This window comes from Tyto alba, unplaced genomic scaffold (assembly GCF_018691265.1).
Source record: "Tyto alba isolate M040663 unplaced genomic scaffold, T.alba_DEE_v4.0 Super-Scaffold_3, whole genome shotgun sequence".
Taxonomy (NCBI): domain Eukaryota; kingdom Metazoa; phylum Chordata; class Aves; order Strigiformes; family Tytonidae; genus Tyto; species Tyto alba.
This window is the reverse complement of record NW_024881304.1, coordinates 6,549,625-6,566,756: the sequence shown is the minus strand read 5'-3', so window position 1 is coordinate 6,566,756 and position 17,132 is coordinate 6,549,625. Positions and strand designations below refer to the sequence as shown.

The 17,132-nt window shown below is 61.8% G+C and overlaps 2 protein-coding genes across 2 annotated transcripts in view; both read right to left on the bottom strand.

The window, feature by feature from the left end:
- Positions 1-396: 396 nt before the first annotated feature.
- Positions 397-5,652, bottom strand: SLC26A6 (solute carrier family 26 member 6). Its single transcript, XM_042799500.1, has 19 exons — positions 5,525-5,652; positions 5,092-5,231; positions 4,888-4,998; positions 4,445-4,617; positions 4,181-4,345; positions 3,899-4,051; positions 3,634-3,716; positions 3,391-3,538; positions 3,170-3,283; positions 2,986-3,063; positions 2,743-2,838; positions 2,514-2,620; positions 2,355-2,424; positions 2,089-2,181; positions 1,874-1,978; positions 1,144-1,329; positions 964-1,018; positions 660-781; positions 397-563 (listed from the first exon to the last, which is right to left on the bottom strand). Exons 1-19 carry the CDS (start codon positions 5,650-5,652, stop codon positions 540-542), a joined length of 2,151 nt encoding a protein of 716 aa, XP_042655434.1. The 3' UTR covers positions 397-539.
- A 2,753-nt stretch (positions 5,653-8,405) lies between these two features.
- The window catches only part of CELSR3 (cadherin EGF LAG seven-pass G-type receptor 3), a 34,114-nt gene continuing 25,387 nt past the window's right edge, over positions 8,406-17,132 (bottom strand). The window contains exons 25-35 of the mRNA XM_032984301.2: positions 16,914-17,088; positions 16,243-16,355; positions 15,859-15,938; positions 15,102-15,228; positions 14,331-14,444; positions 14,020-14,156; positions 13,827-13,933; positions 13,028-13,201; positions 12,692-12,892; positions 11,431-12,511; positions 8,406-10,715 (exon numbers count right to left, since the gene is read on the bottom strand). Coding sequence (XP_032840192.2) covers positions 10,688-10,715; positions 11,431-12,511; positions 12,692-12,892; positions 13,028-13,201; positions 13,827-13,933; positions 14,020-14,156; positions 14,331-14,444; positions 15,102-15,228; positions 15,859-15,938; positions 16,243-16,355; positions 16,914-17,088 — 2,337 coding nt within the window. The 3' untranslated portion in view covers positions 8,406-10,687. The remainder of the gene's footprint in view (positions 10,716-11,430; positions 12,512-12,691; positions 12,893-13,027; positions 13,202-13,826; positions 13,934-14,019; positions 14,157-14,330; positions 14,445-15,101; positions 15,229-15,858; positions 15,939-16,242; positions 16,356-16,913; positions 17,089-17,132) is intronic.

The following is a 17,132-nucleotide window of genomic DNA, read 5'->3' as shown; positions in this document are numbered from 1 at the left end:
GGCGGGCCCGGGGCCGATCGGGGGAAAAAGTGGCAGAAAAGGGCCAGAGAGAAGCGGGGGTGGCTGGGCCACTTTGCCCGCACGCAGGGAGCGACAGGCAGTGCCCACCAGTGTCAGGGTGCAGTCGGGCAGCCCCGCCACAGGTCACCTTTATTGAGGAATGTGCGTTAAAACGAAGCCTGAGCAGCACTACATGGTTTTATCCGCGACGCCAACCCGCTGCCGAGACCGGGCCCGCCCCCTTTTAGCTGTGTTTGGGGGCCCCCCTGCTGCCCCCCTACCCCCCAAACCAGAGCCCAGCCTGGCGGGACTGGCCTGTGCTGGGGCTGGGTGGGGGGCACCCAGTGGGTGCCTTGGTGTGACATCCCACGGCAGCTCCGTGGCAGAGGGAGCCCACGGCCGGGGCAGGGCCCCAGCTGCGAGTTCAGAGAGGCTGGTGGGTGTGCGGGGCCCCCGGGGTGGGTGAGTTGGTGCCATCGGGGTGACAAATCCCTCTTCGCCTGCCCAGCTCCTCGGGGAGACGTCTTCCTCTTTCAGGGCTACATCCTGGTGCTGAGGTCCACCTAAGGGGGACATGGGGAGGGGTTGGCTTGGCTGCCCCCCACCCCCCCCCCCCCCGCTCCGTTGCAGTGCTGGGGACAGCGAGGCTGGGTGCTTACCGCAGCCCGGCATCGCTCCCCGCTGATGTGGACCACGGCATCATGCACCGACGGGAAGAAGCAGTGCTTGGTGATGGCCGAGCTGAAGAAGTTGCCCCGTTCCAGCTGTGCGAGGACAGGCACTGTGTGGAGGGAGAAACATCCAAAGCCATGGCACCCGGCTGAGCTCACCCCCCGCCTGCCAGAGCAGCACCTCTCCCCGGGGAAAACCCTGGGGCTGGGGACGGCGTGGAGGGAGCTGCAGGCCAGTGGCTGTGTCCCGAAGGGCTGGGCAGGGGCTGATGGTTCTGCAGAGCCTCCTCACCTGGGCAGCCGGCAATGAAGACGTCCACTTCTATGTCATGGAAATCCCTGAAGATCTGCAAACGGCAGAAAAATGTTTCGCCTGGGAAGACGGACAGGCAGCAGCCATGGGGCCATGCCGCAAGGCCCCAGGGATGCCCTTGGCGAGGCTGCCAGCCCGCCTGCTCCCCCGGCCCCTTACATTCTTCAGAATCTTGATGGAGACGGTGTCCACGAAGCTGACGGGGCTGAAGTCCAAGATGATGGCGTGGAAGCCAGGCTGGGGCAGCCCCAGGGTGCGCAGGGTGGGCTCCGGGGGTGCGCTGCCTTCCGTCCCGCTCAGCTCGATCACCGCCACGCCTGGACCATTGTGCCCATCCTCCATCTCCTGGGGGAGGGAAGGAGAGCTGGCCGCACTGCGCGGGGGCTGGCAGCACCCCTGGCTGGGCAGTGTTCCCACCCCTGGCTCACCCTGCCCTATAGCGCAGTGGGGCTTGGCAGGGCTCTTTGGCTGCATTCAGGCATGGGCAGTGGGTGGCCCCGGGGGGTGGGTGCCTAACTCCTTCACTCGCTTTTGGGGTCCTTCTAGATGCATTGAGACCCACCTCTCTCCCCAGTAACCCTCTCCAGAGCCAGGCTCATTAGCTGGCACCAGGTCAGCCTTTGCTCTTGCTCTTAATTCTGATTAACTCACCAAATGGCTAATGACTCACTGACTGCACCACCTAATCATTAACAGCTCGGCTTTCCCCACAACCTTGGGTGTGATGCTGTGGTCCAGCTCTGCCCCCGTGCCCCTTCTCACCCAGTGTCCCCAGACTGAACTGGGAATCCCAAGGGCCCAGTGAATGCACAGGCAGGAGGGCTGGGGCCAAGCGGGGGGGTGTGCAGGGTGACACCAGGAGGGGAGATCCCCCGTGACAGGGAAGCACCTTTTTCCTCTTTGCCTTCTCCTTCTCTGCTTTCTTCTGCTGTTTTTTCAACTTCTTGAGGGCCTTCTTCTTCTTCTCAATCAAGCGGTCCACATTGATGCCACTCTGCAAAACAATGCAGCCCCGTGTCCCCAGATGCCCCACGGCCACCCCAGTGCTGGCAGGCAGGGGGGGCACCACGGGGAGAACCGGGGGGGGGTTGGTGGCTCTCCTACCTTCTTCTTCAGGGCCTCGGCGTACAGCTCCACATTGGCAAAATAGAGGGTGGAGGAGGAACGGAAAATCTTCACACCAGGGACCTCCAGTGCCTGGGGGCAGACGGGAGGGGTGCTACCCCAGGGATGGGGCCCCCTGCTCCCCTTCTCTCCCTCGCCCCAAATGCCCCCTTCTCCTTTCCCCAGTGAACAGCCCCTGGGGGTGCTTTGAACTTCCCCCCCCCCCCATTGCAGGTAGCTCTTCTCCCTCCCCCTGGTGCTGTTACCATCTGGTATTCAGCCACGTCCCTGTAGACATCGGTGTCGGAGATGCGCCCCAGGATGGAGTAGTGGGGTCTGTGGGGAACAGAGCAAGGGGCTGAGGTCATCACGAGCTTCCTCCACCCTCGGGATGTGGCACTGGCCCCAGCCCCCGGGGTACTCACAGCTGGGTGCGGAAGATGACGGTGAGCAGCCCAAAGGCCACCGAGGCTGCCAGGCCGATGTCCAAGTTCAGCAGGAGAGTGGCCACAAATGTCACAATCCAGACCATCTGTAGGGGGGATGCGGTCAGCCGCGGCATGACCTCCCCACCAGCACCTGCAAGCCTCAGGGAGGGGGGAGAAACCCTCCCCAGCGACAAGAGCAAAGCGCTGGGGTTGATCAGTGCCTTACCAGGTCCACTCGGTTGGACTTCCAGAGCATGCGGAGGTCATCGAACTGCTTGAACATGCCCTTGAGGTTGATGATGATGATGGCAGCCAAGATGGCCTAGGAGAGAAGTCCCTGCAGCTATGATGATGCCGAGGGCAGGTCTGTGGGGAGGGGGGACCCTTGGCTGTTCCCTTGCCACACCACCTTGCCATGGGACAGGCACAGGGGTGGAATGCTGCACGGAGGCTGTGGGACCAGATGTACCTTGGGCAGGTCCCGGAAGAGCTCTCCGATCTTCAGGATGGTCACCAGGATGACCAGGGATGAGATGACACCGGCTACCTGAGAGGAAGGAGAGTGGGAGGCAAGAGGTGAGCCCCACACCGCTCGCTGTGCTCCTTGCCCGCTGTCCAGCCCCACGGAGGGAGGCAGCGCTGCCCAGGCCCACCTGGCTGTTGCCTCCTGTGCTCTCCTGCACCAGGCTCCGCGACATGGAGCAGCTGATGGCGAAACACTGGAAGAAGCCCCCCAGGAAGTTGCAGAGGCCCAGTGCGATCAGCTCCTGCAGGGACAGAGCGGCGGTGGGGGCACACCATGCCTTCCCCCTGCTGCAGGAAGAACAGGCTGGGTTTTCGCCCAGGGAAGGGGCCCTGCGTGTCGGAGCATCACCTGGTTGCTGTCCACTTTGTAACCGTGCTTCAGGGCAAAGATCTTGCCCAGGGAGATGCAGATGGCGTAGCCCACCACAGCGATGGCGAAGGCGTTGCCCACCACCTGCCCAAAGTAGCTGATGTTAGGGGCCACAGGCGGCTTCAACCTACAGCCAAGACAGGGAGATGGGGCTCAAAAGGGGGGTCCCGTGGGTGATGTGGTGCCCTGGCACAGCCACCCTGACCGCCCGGCCCTGCTCACCCGCTGGGGATGTTGCCCACCACGGAGATGCCAAATTTGGCGTTCAGGTTGACGCCGTAGGAGATGCCAGTGGAGATGATGATCTGGGGGAGGATGTCTGGAGTGAGGCAGGGACTTCCTGCACAGGGACCGTGGTGGAGGAGGAGGGGACGCGTGCCCTGGAGTTGCACTCAACAAGGCACCCCGTCCCACCCCTCCCCACCCTGGAGGGGACAGGACCACCTGTGACTGCATCCCCACAGGGAGCTGGGGCAGCTCTGGGTACCGTGATAAGTTCGATGGGGATGGGCATGGGCAGCTTGGCAGCGAACTTGTGGTTGAGCTCTTTCACAATGTAGATGGCCACCATGGCAATGATGGCTGTCACTAGGGTGCCCACGTTGGTCTGTGGCAGCTTCTGGCAGATCTCGATGAAGGTCTAGAGGACACAGGAGGATGGAACGGGCTCAGGAAAGCAGATGCCTGCCTGGCAGGTTTTTGAGGGCCTCTTTGTGTCCCACAGGTGAGCGCCCAGGGGGATGCTGGGCAGCAGCGAGCCCCCACTCACCACGAACAGTGAGAGTGGCCCTGAGTGCTCGCCCAAGGAGACTCCAAAGACGTTCTTGAGCTGAGAGACGAGAACATGCACAGAGGCAGCGGTGGTGTAGCCGCGTACCAGCGGGTCCGAGAGGTAGGTCACCACAAAGCCGAACTGCAGGAGGCCCAGGGCCACCTGGAAGGAGAGGCAGCAGAAGTGACCCACAGCTTGTGGCCCTGGGACACAGCTTGTGGCTCTCTGTTCCCCTGCCAGGCTAGGCTGGAGCCCCCTTACCTGGAAGATGCCTGTCAGGACAGTGATGGTGGCCACCAGTTCCACCCTGGCAGCGTCCCGCTGTGCCTCATTGACGGTTGCGTTGCTGCCGTTGACAGACTCCAGAAAGTTCTCGCTGGGCAGCAGAGAGTCTGTCAGACTCCCGATCATGACGGAGATGACGGCGAAGGGACCTGGGGACAGGCAGGGTGTGGGCAGGGAGCCCAAGGTCAGCACCAGGACCTCTCTGAGGTCACCTGTCCCCTCGGGTCGGCCTCAGAGTGCACCCACAGTGCTTTGGCTCTGGTTTGGCCAAGCACCTTCTTGGTGGGGCAAATTAAAGGCAAGGAAGATCCCCCCACGCCCATTGATGTGGCAATGCTGTGCCGTAGATGAAGGTTTGCCCCTCTCATCCTCACTCTCTCCCCGCCATCCCCATGGGAGCACCTGGCCCCTCAGCTCACCCACGGAGTTGTGCCTGGATGTCCCGAAGAAGAAGTAGAGGAAGACGGGGTAAAAGGAGGAATAGAGACCGGTGACGGGCGGCAGCCCGGCCAGCAGTGCGTAGGCAAGCCCTGGACATGGTAGAGCAGGGAGACGTGTCACAGATGGCTGAGTCCTGGGCCCCTCAGTTGCAGGGAGCCCCCAGCAACCCAGCCATCACTCACCCTGGGGCAGGTGCATGATGCCCACGCTGAAGCCCGAGGCAATGTCCCCCAGCAGCCAGTCCTTGACTGGGTAGCGGGGCAGCCAGTGCAGGAAGGGCAGGAACCTGAAGAGCAGGGACTTGGCGGTGGAGGCCGAGCATCTAGCAGGAAAGAAGCAGGAGCCAGGGCTAAGCACGAGCTCAGGGGCTTGGCGACATCAGTGGGGGGGAGGACAGGGCCCCATGGGAAGCAATGGGTCCTGTGGGACCCCCAGCTCCAGCCACTGGAGCCAGGTGTCCCTCCAGGCAGGAGGACAGCGTGGGGACACGGGTGTTTGGACTGGAGGGAACCAACCCTCGAGCCTGCACTGTGTCTGCCCCAGGGGCTGGGACAGCCAGAGCCGGGCTCCCCGTGGCAGTGGGGCTGGGGGGCACGGTGCCCAGAGGGGTCCTACCTGGTCTTGCGGAGACAACCGCGCAGCGAGGGCTCGGCGGGAGGTTTCCGCTGCGCCACCTCCTCCAGGTCGGCCTCGCTCAGCACCTCACGGGGCACCCGGTGGCTCAGCGCCGTCTCCGCCACCATGGCTGCCCAGCCCTCCCACGTGCCAGCCCACTGCGGGGAGATGAGGGGCAGCTCAGACAGACACGTCCCTGAGGCTGGGGACACCCGGCACACTACCCATGCCACAACCCCTCCTGCAGCCCTGCTTGCCCCATGGAGCCATCCCATCCCGGCCAGGCGTGCAGGATTGGCCCCGAGGCCAGGGGTGAGCCGAGTTTTGGGAATCCTGAAGCAGTGGCAGCAGCTCGCGACAGAAAGCAGCAGGCAGCCAGGGTGTGGGCAGGAAGGGAGGCTAAGGCCTTGGCAATCAGTGCTGCCCACTCCTGCCCCACACCAGCCCCATCCGCCCCACTGGGGTGCACGGGTGGGGGCTGCCAGCAGAGCTGCCATTGGAGGCCTTCCCCTCCGCTTGCCCACGCAGGACCTACCTTGGTGCCAACCTCCCTTCCCCACGTACCGCAGCGCAGCCAGGGCAGCGGGCCAGCACAGCCACCGAGCAAAGCCCCAGCCACCCCACAACCCCGTCTGCAGACTTTGTCCCTTTACACATGAGGGGAGCAGGAATGTCAACGCCCGGCGAGTGTCGCAGGCTCGCCATCTCTCCACTGGCACCCTCACCAGCCCTCTGCGCTGCAGAGCCGGGGTGAGCTCTGTGGGCACGGAGAAGCAGGGCTGGGCTTGGGTCTCTCCCTTCATGGGGCTGGGACGGTGGGACTGAGGCGTCTCCGTACAGATCCACAGCCTGGCCTTGCTCGGAGTTTGAGCTGAGCTGCCACCATCCTGCCGGGATCACCCGGCCGGTGGCCGTGGCCAGTCCCAAGACGCTCACCCACTTGGAACCAGACCCACGAGCCACTTGCAGCCACTGTGCCAAGTCCCCGCGTTGCCCCCAGCCCTCCTACCTGCTGTGCCCAAGTTGGTCAGGTATCACCAGGCAAGCGCACGCTCTGCTCCCTCCTATTTATTAATACCAGCCCGTGATCTTTGAGACACCGCTCCCTGCCTCCTGCCCTCCCTCCTGCCTTGCCGAGGAGCTGCCCCCTTCCCATTCCTGCTGCTCCACAGCACACACCACGCTCCCCCAGTGCCCTGTTGTGCTGGGTTCCCTGGCTGTGGCAGGCCCAGAGCTGTCATCACTGTCCCCAGCGCCATCCCATCCTGGGGACTACCCTGGCCAGTCTCAGCTCCTGGCCCACAACCATGCCTGGGGTGCCACGGTGCCCCAGAACCCATGCTGAGCATAGGGCAGGGGTCTTTATGCTGGGCACATTCTGGTGTGCCAAGAGCTGCTGGGTCCTCACCTTCCCGGGGCACTGCTCGGGGTCCTGCCATCCCCCTCCTGTGCCCACAGGGCTCCCATGGGCATCCCCTCCCACCCCATGTCCTGGAGCCGGAGCTGTGCCTGGGACAAGGAGGGCTACCTGCTGCCTCCAGCCATGGCATCCAGGGTATTTTCCACATGCTCCGGCCCTTGCTTACCTGCTGGAAACGGGTGTGCTGTGCCCTGTGGACTGCCCCGCTCTCCCACAGCACGCGCAGACCCGGCTGTTATCTTGTTCCAAAGGTCCCCAGCGGGCATCAGAGTCCCGCTGAACCCATCACACCTTCCTGGGCTTCACCACGACCTGATAACGCCATTGGTTTCGGAACATTTCTGAGTCATGTTTGGCCCAGACCCACAGGGACATAGCAGCGGAAATCCAGGCACCCATGGGCTGGGCTGACTGGTGCCAGGGTGCAAGGTGAAGCCAGGGCAGGGCAGGTGCCGGGGAGTCCCGGGTGGTGGGATGGGGCTGGTAAGTGGCACGAGTGGTGACACCCAGGACCGTGCTCTCCGGGCTCAGCATGACTCATTCCCATTGCTGCCGGCTTGGTGGGGGGCAACCTGTGGCCACCCTGTCTCTCCCCGTGGTCGGCATGACCCGGGTCCCACAGCAGCCACACGCAGACGCCTCGGCTGCCTTTCAGCAGCGGGGCTGAGCTGGCTCCCCTCCGCCTCTCCCACACCCCCGGCCCCCCCTGTCCCACCCTCACACCCATCACTGTGGCCGGGTAGCGGCACGCCGATGCCGACACAGGTGCCCGCACGTGGCTGCTGCCTCCCCATCATTTATCTGCTCACCTGGCACGGAAGGAGAGGCCATCACAGGGCTTCTGCTTGGTAGCAACTGATAGCGCCGGGTGCCATTTACTGCCTCCTTATCGCCGCTCCCTGTCCCCACCCTGCGTCGCTGCTTCATGCGTTCCAGCCTGCAGCCCCCCACCCGCACCCTGGGCCCCCCGCTCTGCTTGTGGTTCCCCCTCGGCCACCCCGGCCCCCCGCCACCTCTCCCTGGACCCTTACCCCCAGGGCCAGCCTCGGGAAGGGGCTACAGGATGGGACGGCAGCTCCCGGTAATGCCAGCACAACTCCCAGGAGGCTGCTGCAAGTCCAGCCCCCGGGTGCTCAGGGGTCACCCTGGGCTGGGTCAGGCTCAGGCCAGCGCTAAGGACGGAGCCTGTGAGGGACCGAGGGATGACAATTGATGGTGACCCTTGCTCAGGGTGCTGTGGATCAATACTGCCCTTTGCTCACCTGCTCTTTTCCCTCCAACGGCAAGAAAGGGAGGGACGGAGGGCACCAGGATCACGCTCAGCCTCTCCTCCTCGCACTTCCCTCTCCTTGCCCACGGCCCAGATCGTCCCCGCTGAGGGGATGGCTTCCAGCCCACACGCTGTGCCCGCAGCCCCAGCCATGGATCCCACGCGCAGGGAGAGACGGCAGAGAGGTCAGCACCAGTTTATAGACTTTTATTTCCAAATCTGGCGCTTTCATGACACACTTTTACACAGCCGGGGGCGGGGGGGCACAGGCATCTCCCTGCTCCCTGCCCACAGAATCGGGAGATGGAGAGAGGGGGAAAAAAAAAAAAAAAACAAAACAACCAAACCCCCCCAACAAGACAAACCTAAACCCAATGAGGATGCTCCCCAGAGCCCAGGCCACAGCACTACAATCAGGGACCAAGCCACAGACTGACACCTGCTTTTTAACCAGCCCAGTTCTGTGGGGACAGCCACTGGCTCCGCTGCTCTCTTCTTTTTGGCACTTGTCACTTGCTCTCCATTTGGCACCAGCACAAAGAGCCACCGTGCCCAACCTGGCAGAAACATGGGCCCTACAGCGCGGCAGGGGCAGTGCCCCAGGATTCCGGTGCCAGTGCTGCACAGCCGGAGAGTAACATGTAAACGAGCTTGCTTCTGAAGGCGAAGATGGACAGCATGCGGGGCCGGCTCGCTTTCCCCCTGCACGCTGGTCCCGAATGGCATGTAAACACATCAGCAGGCCCTTCCCTCCCCATCCCTTGAAGGGCAGCGGTGAGCCTGCCTCATCGGGGCTGTGCCGGGGGCGGGCAGCCCCTGCCCGGCCCATGGCACCCCCAGCACCCAGCCCTTCTGTGCCCTCCAACCTCTCCCCACAGAGCTGGGGACAGAGCCAAGAGGCCTCGGCCTCCCAGGGGGCCTGGAGGAGAGCAGCACAAGTCCTCTCCTGTAAACACGTCAGGGTGGGCTGCAGTAAGATGCTATGGTGTGGTAGTAAGGCAGTAAGGAGCGTGCTGTCACGCAGCCCCGAGAGCACCACGGGGGCAGCTGAGCAGAGGCACCGTGCTCGGCAGGTAAAAGGGAGGGTGCTGGCCCTCCGAGCCGAATGCTCCTGGTCTGAGGCTGGGCTAGGCACAGAGGAGTGTCGCCTCGAGCCAGGGCCAGAGGGAGCCCAGGGCCAAGCCCCCAGCGGAGCAGAAAAACCATCAGGGGAGCCTGGATTTCCAGAGAGGGCGAAATGCTGTTTATCTCCATCTCCCAAAATCTAGGCCGCTCTGAGCTGGGGACCTCTTCCAGCCAGAGAGCACAGGGACATGTGTGTATGTATGCAGAGCCCACAGGGAACCAGCGAGATACAACACGTGTGGGCAACGCTGGACCCTGAGACCGGAGCCACACCACGTTCCTGCAGATGCTAATCCTCTGCAGGGCGAGCACCAAATCTCGGAAAGGCCTGCCTGCTGCCAGAGTCACCCAGCTCCTTGCCTGGACCCACAAACCAACAGAGGTTTGCTCTATAACATGTGGGTTAAAGAGCACAACACACAGTGGGTAAAAACACAGTGCTGATTTGCTGAGCAGAAGAAAGCAGTGCGTATAGGAGTGGGACCATCCCTGGTACACGAGGGGACTGCAGAGCACAGCTTGCTTCCTCCCCCAGTGGGTCCCTAATGCCGAATTTGCTGCCCCACTTGCTTGTGCTCTTGCTGGCACGCAGCCCCCGCTCACGGACGGGGGGCAACCCCAAGGAGGGTCCCACAGGAGGACAGAGTGGGACCTGGCTGCAAGGGGCTGAGGGACGCCAGGCAGGAGGCCACACTGAGACACGGGTGGAGCTGTGCGGTGGGAAGGTGAGGGGCAGCGGGGCCAGCCGTCCCGCAATGCGGATGGGACAAAGCGGCACTGGCAAAGCCCTAAGGGCTGCCTGGCACCACCTCTCCAGTCCACTGGGATCCCCAGGGAAGCTGGCAAAGGGCTGTTGGTGAAACAAATGCTCCAGGTCCTGGGAACAGACCATCCGTAAAAATAACCGTAGAAATTTCTCTTCTCTCTGATTACAAAGATACAAAAAGGTAGAAAACCCTCCCCGGCCCCCACGTCCTGGGCTGTTTCTGTCCCCGCTGCCCCTGCCCGCCCTCCACGCACACATACGCACACACCGCACACAGACGGCTCGCAGAGGAAGAGCTCGGTGATGCCACCCTCGCCCAAGCAGGCTCCCGCCGTACCTGGCACACCGGGCAGGCGACAGGGAGCACGGCGGCAGCCGAGAGCCCAGAGGCTCCCGGCAGTGGGTGGTGCGGGCTGTCAGCCCCTCAGCCCGGAGGGCAGGGGAAGGCAGGGCTGGTTTTGGGCCTCTGATCACTATCAGTTCTGGCCCCTGCCCCCTGGGGACACCAAACCTCAGCTGGCAGCGCCTGGCTAGGCGAAGGGTCCTGCTTCTTCTGTCTCTCTTGTGGACAGCTTCGGCCCCTCAGGAATGGCCCTCGTTTCTCGTTATTCTTCTCGGAGGAAAAAAAAAAAAAATACAGCGTTAAACTGTGGCATCTGCCCTGGGCCCCAGCTGCCTCCCTCAGCTATGCCAGATGGGGACAGGGCAGAAACCTACTCCTGTGTCAGGGCAGAAACAACTGTCTCCAAATCCCTGAGTTCAGGGAAGAGGAAAGAGGGGGTGGGATAGGATTGGGATGGGATGGCAGCAGTACCAACAGGGAGCAGAGCTGGAGAGGAAGAAATGAGACTGGGACAGGGCACCTGGGGAGAAACGTGGCTGGGGCAGGCAGGGCTCCTGTGGGACTTGGGCCCCCTCCTCCTCTCCAGCTAGCCTGGCCCTCGCACACATCTGCTCACTGGGACTTGCAGTTGTCACTGAGCAAGGAGGCCAGCTGTGAGGTCAGTCTGGCTGCACGAAGCACCTTCCCTGAGCCCCCACAGGCCACAGGCGAGAGCCATCACTGGTGGCAGAGCGGGCAGACCCGGATACAGTGGTGTTTCAGCTTGTGCTGCCTTGTGAGTGCCTGGAGCTGTCGCACCTGAGGGCTCTCCCTGCCCAGTTGCTATTCAGGACCAGGTTACACCTGCCACTCACCCTGAGGGGCTCACCCCTACACAGCCCTCTCCCCCCCCAAACCAAGCCCCCTTTGGGAAGAAGCCAGGCAGGAGGACGATGCACAAGACCCGCTGAGCAAGGCCCGGCTGAGGAAGGGACACACTTACTCTGAGTCTGGCGACAGCTCTGAAATGCTGTGGGAGGTGGCAGAGCGAGGCGTCGAGGGGCACATTGCGGAGGGCGTCGAGGAGGTCTGCACGGCAGAAGGGGTGGCAGTGGTCTGGGGGCCTGAAGGCGTGCTGGAAGATTGCACCGAGGACAGGACGGAGGAGTTAAAAGAAGCAAGGATGGAAGAAAGGATATCTAACTGTTCAGTGGAAGGATGTCGGCTGGGAATGGCCTCCAGGTTCTCTCTAGAAGGCTGTCTCCTCGACAGCGGCTCTAGGCTTTCCCTAGACAGCTGCCTCCTAGAGAGACTCCCCAGGTTGTCCTGTGAGGGATGCCTGCTAGGCACTGTGTCCAGAGGCTCTCTGGAATTAGATCTTCTGGACAGAAAGTCCAGCTGCTCCCTTGAAGTTTGTCTAGCCGATGCTAGCTGGTCCCTTGAAGGCTGTCTTCTAGAAAGCAAATCCAATTGTTCTCGAGAAGTATCTCGACTTGGCAACGTGTCTATTTGGTCTCTGGACACTTGCCTACTTGGCAATGTGTTTAGCCACTCTCTAGAGACCTCTCTTACTGGCCCACAGTCTAGCTGCTCTCTTGACCCAAATCTGCAGGGTAAAGTGTCAAGGTGGTCTCTGGAGCCCTGCCTCCGGGGCAGCGTGTTCCCATGATCTCTCTGACTGGGCCTAGCAATGAGTAGATCCAAGTTTTCCCTAGACCCGTGTCTGCTCGGGATACTTTCCAGGTGTTCAGTAGACCCATGTCTACTGGGGATAGTGTCCAGCTCCTCTCTGGACCCGTGCCGGCTGGGCATGGCTTCCAAGCACTCTCCTGAGTTGTGTCTGCTCAGCTGCTCCCGGGACATCTGTCTCCTCATCAGCATGTCAAGCTGCTCCCGCGACGAGTACCGGCTGGCTGGCTGTGACAGACTGCCTGCCCCAGAGTAGATCCTGCCGTAAGAGGCAGCGGGGACAGCCCTGTGACCCAGCGTGGAGGTCTTGTACCACGTCAGCTCATTGGTCATCCTGCCGACGGATGGCAGGCCTTGGAGAGTCGGAGGGTACTGGAGGCGGTTCTTCAAAATCCCTGCACCAGACAGAAAGAGAAGTCAAATCTTTGCATAACAGCGGAAAGAGCACGGAAGCTGGGGGAGATAAGCCATACCTCCCCATGGACACGACAAGATGGGTCTGATGCTGAGCCTTCAGGGCCACGTCAACCTGAGACAGGCAAGGCCACCCTTGCCTGCTTGCTCCAGGCCGTTACCTTTTCTTTGCCGTTGGGTCTGGGTGAGGGAGTTCTCATCCCCGCTGGTCAAGGCCAGGTCTGGCTGATTATTGTTGGCCGCATCCTTGTTGATGTCAAATCCCAGCTTCCGCTCGGAGCCCCACTTCTGCAGGGAGCAGGGGTGAACCTCACACTCGCCCAGAGCCGGCCAGTACGACATGAGGTCATTGCCATCCACGTCTGGCAAAGCAAAACAGGCCCCAGGGAAGAGGGAGAGAACGTTTCTGTGAGCAGCAATCGAAGCCATCACAAGACGCAGCCTGGCCCCCAGGGACCTGAGCTCACCCCTTCCCCTGCCAGAGCCCCAGGACTCGCCTTTGGGAGTGGTGTTGGCAGGGTTAGTGAGGAGGCGTTCGCTGTGTGCCGCCCGCTTGAACTGGCGCTGGAAGCGGCCCCGCAGGCGTACATTCTCCTCACTCTCCGAGGATGGGATGGAGAGGCTGCGCTCTTCGTCCAGAGACAGGTCGCTGTCTGAGTCCGAGTCCTGGTCTGTAGGGACACGGTGTGTGTTGGGGAGACGTTTGGAATGAAGGTGGGAGAGACGCCCGGGGGAAGGGCCAGGAAGGCAGAACCACCCCAGGGCTGACCACCCTCATGAAGAGAACAGCCTGTCTTACCCCTCACTGCCCATCCCTTGGCCCTACCACCAGATGTCTGTGAGAGGAGCCTGGCTCCATCTCGCTGCACCTCCCCACAAGGCAACTGCAAATAGCCGTAAGATCCCCTTTACCTCTTCTTCCTCCAGGCTGGGCAAACCCACCTCCCTCAGCCTCTGCTCGCCTGTCCCACGCCCCAGCCGGTCTCACTCCAGTGAGTTCAATGTCTGCGCTGTACTGGGGAGCCCACTGTCTCCAGGGTCCCTGTGGCTGCCTATGCCTCCTCCATTTCTAGCTGGCTATGCTCTTTGCCATCTGTCTGGGAGGAGGCTGTGCTAAACAACACAGTTGCTGCCTCTCCTTCCTGTCCACAGCCTGTTTGGAAGGCACGGCTGAACACAGGGTGGAGAATGTAACCGTACAGCCAGAGCCTCCACAGGGAAGATTTTCTTTAAGCTAGGAGCTGATTTGGGATGTGTGGGGTTGGCCCCAAACGCAAGCACTGGGCTAAGCCTTACCTCCCCCAGCATCCCGGTGGAACATGGCCACGTCGATGTCCGTGGGGCCGGCGTGGGCCAGCAGGCTGTGATCGAGGGCCGAGCCCTGACGTGTCGTCACATTGTCTCTGAAAGGCAGGAGGCCCACACGGTCACAGCGGCAGGAGCCCCTGGCCCTGCCCGGGCCCCCCCGGGCCCTGCCGCCGCTCCCTACCTGAGGTAAGCCCGCTGGCTGGAGTGGGTGCGGGCAGAGCGCACGCTGCTCACCGACGAGATGGTGGAGGCCCCCAGGGTGATGCGGATGAGCCCGCTCTCCTCAAACAGCGCCGTGTTGTTGTAGGCGTTGGGGCCCTGGCGAGGCGGGGAGAGGGGGCATGTGCCTGGTTAAGGAGGTGCCGCGGCAGCCCCAGCCTTCCCACCCGCACCGGCCATCCCCTCCCCGGGCAGCAGGGATGTCCCTGGCAGCTCCTGTCCCAGGCAGGCAGCCTGTCCCCAGACCCCTGGGCTGCTCCTGCTCTCGCCCACCTGCGTGCTCCTTGTAGCCTCCTCGCTCTGCCCTTTCTTGCCGAGGCAGGCCAGCTTCCAGGCCTCCCACACCTCCTCGTTCAGCACGCAGAACAGGACCAGCACAGCCAGGCCCTGTGGGGAGAGACGCCGTGAGAGGTAGCCCCTCGCTGCTGGCCGACCTGCTTGCCCGCAGCGCTGGGACAGTCCCTGGCTCCTCCAGAGCCCAGCATGTCGGCCCTGGTGAACACCAGGACTGGGATGTGCCAGTCTCGCGCAACGCTGATCGGTGCTAACTCCCGTGGTGGTCATGGGTGAGGGAGGAAAGGGTGGGGTGTCGTCCGGGCTGGCAGTGGCCAAGGAGCAGCTGGCAGGGTCCCCTCCAGCAACACCAGCCATGGTGGTGGCAGGAGGTCTGTGGGGTGCTGCCGTGGGTCATATTTGGGGTGTCCAACACCTCCGCTGCAGGCCACTCTCTTGCTCTGCCCTCTGAGAGCATGGAGGACCCTCTCCTCCAAAGACAGTCCTTCCTGCCCCTTGGATGTCACCTCTGAAACAAGCGCCTTGCAGCCACCTCCTGCTCCGTGGCACTTCCCACCACGGGCACAGCAGCGAGGACAGGCAGGAGTCACCCAATGCTGCAGTGGTGACAGCAGAAGGGAGGAGGAGCCCAGCAGAACGCTGTGCCCTTCCCAGCACAGGGCACCCACTCTCCACAGATGGCCGTGGGGACCACAGGGACGCTCTCCTGGGCTGACCCGTGCCCTCCCCTGACAGAGGCCGGGCAGTTACCTGGAGGCTGCAGAGGACAGTGTAGAGGTAGTGGAAAGCCAGGACACTGTTGTTGACAGCCAAGAGGCCAAAGAGCCAGGTAGTGCTAATAACTAGAAGCAGAACAAAGGAGCTCCGTAACGTCATGCTGGAGAGAGAGAGAGACAGACAGACAGACAGGCACACAGACACACACCGAGAGGTTAGTGCGTATTGTTAATCTACAGTCTAGTGCTCACAGACAGAGATCCAGAGGGGAAAGCACACTCCTGCCCAGCCCTTCCTGCTGCGCCCAGCACAGTGGGCACATTCCTGCACAGCAGTTCTTATCCCCCCGACTCCCAAGCCTTCCCTTCTGGATCACACATGACGCACACAGGGGCCCAAATGACACAGGTCCTTTGGAGCCATGGAGAGCCGAGCCAAGTTCCAGGGCTGGACCAAGAGGGAGAGGGGAAATGTCTCAGAAGGAGCATGTAGGAGAGTAGGAAGCAGGTGCTGAGAGTCGACAAGGGCAGAGTGTTGAATCCAGACACGAGGGGTGGCTGTGAGGGCAGGCAGTGAAGGGGGACAGACTGGCGGGGCAGTGTGGAGATGGGGATGTTTAGGAAGGGTTAATGTGGCTAGCAGGTATAGGAGAAGAGAGTGGCTGCAAAGCTGACACTGACACACAGTTGAGTACTCTACAATGGTGGAAGAGGGAGGATGGTCACTGAAAATGCTAAAAACCATGAGCTACAACAGGAGCTCTACTGGGAGCTTGGCCACTAATACTCACAGAACCGATTTCTTCTTGGTCTCCTTTTGGCCTGGGGAACAGGACATCTTGGCCACAAGCAGGAACATGACCCCATTCATCTGAAAGTGTTGGCACTGATTAGAAACTGTGCCAAGGGCTGGCTCTGACCTGACATCCCCAGCACAGAGCATGGGCAGACTCCAGGTCCACCATGCCCATGTGAACGTCCCCTCCTTTCCCCTTCACTCACGAGCCATGGGCTCCCCCAGGTGTGGCTGGAGCAAGGAGGGACAGAAAGAGGGCCTCTAACTGAGGAAGGAGAGTACAGAGAACAGGGCAGGCAGTGGGCAGCTGAGGAAGGGGCCCATGGTGTGGAGAAAGGAGGCAGGAGAGGGCTGTGGGTGAAACAGGACAGGGTTTTACCACAATGACGACAGTAATGGGGCCTGCAAAGCTCCAGACCAGCTTATCATGAATGGAAATCCAGCAGAAGTCAGGGTTCCCATAGCCCTCAGGATCCAGGCCAACAGCCAGCCCTGAGGGAAGAAGGGAGAGGTCAGGCCCAGACCCACCAGCCTTGGACTTTTCCAAGCCATGTCAATCTCATCCCAGCCTTGAAGGCCATGAAGGAGCCTTGCCCCTGCTCCCTGCCCTGTGCACAGGCTTCCCTGCCACAGGGGGAAGAGCCAGGACTGCAAGCCCCAGCACCATGGCCTTTATTTTCTTTTCTCCAGGCGTCCTTGACACAGCCCAGCCCAGCAGGCATTCACTGCCAGCCACAGGTCACCCAAGCATGCAGGCTTGGGAAACCAGACCTTGCCCACAAGCCCTGGTACAGCAGAAGCCCCATGCCCAACGAACAAGCCATGGGGAGATGTTCTGAGGAATTACTTCTCCCCTGGGGGCAAGACAACAGCCTTTGATATATATTGGCCAGCTGACCACCACAGCACTGCTTGCTGCCAGCACAACTTGCCATGGCAAGCCCACCCTCAGCTCTCCTCACTGGGTAAGTAAGCTGGGTCACACCAGGAGATCAGGAGGCTGCTGAGAACCGGCGCTTTTGGCATGGCTGCAGGACAAGCAGCTCTTACCAGTGATGATGGCAGGCACTCCCCAACCGATGGCATAGTAGAAACGCATGGCCCCAAAGTTGACGTTGCGAGCTTCAGTCTGCATACGGTAGATGTGGAGGCCCTGGACAAAGAGCCAGGCGAAGGTGGAGAGGAAGAAGCAGTGGAGAAGGATGGCAATCACAGTGCAAAGAAACTGGAGAGACAAAAAAACACTCAGAGATGGTCCCACTGGGCCAA

What these genes read in the sequence shown, in the direction of transcription:
- SLC26A6 (XM_042799500.1), bottom strand. Translation starts at nt 5,652, where the DNA reads ATGGTGGCGGAGACGGCGCTGAGCCACCGGGTGCCCCGTGAGGTGCTG. An exon ending in TCCTGACAGGCATCTTCCAG is followed by an intron (nt 4,346 to 4,444) that starts GTAAGGGGGCTC and finishes CTCTCCTTCCAG; the next exon opens with GTGGCCCTGGGCCTCCTGCA. An exon ending in GTCATCTTCCGCACCCAGCT is followed by an intron (nt 2,425 to 2,513) that starts GTGAGTACCCCG and finishes TGTTCCCCACAG; the next exon opens with ACCCCACTACTCCATCCTGG.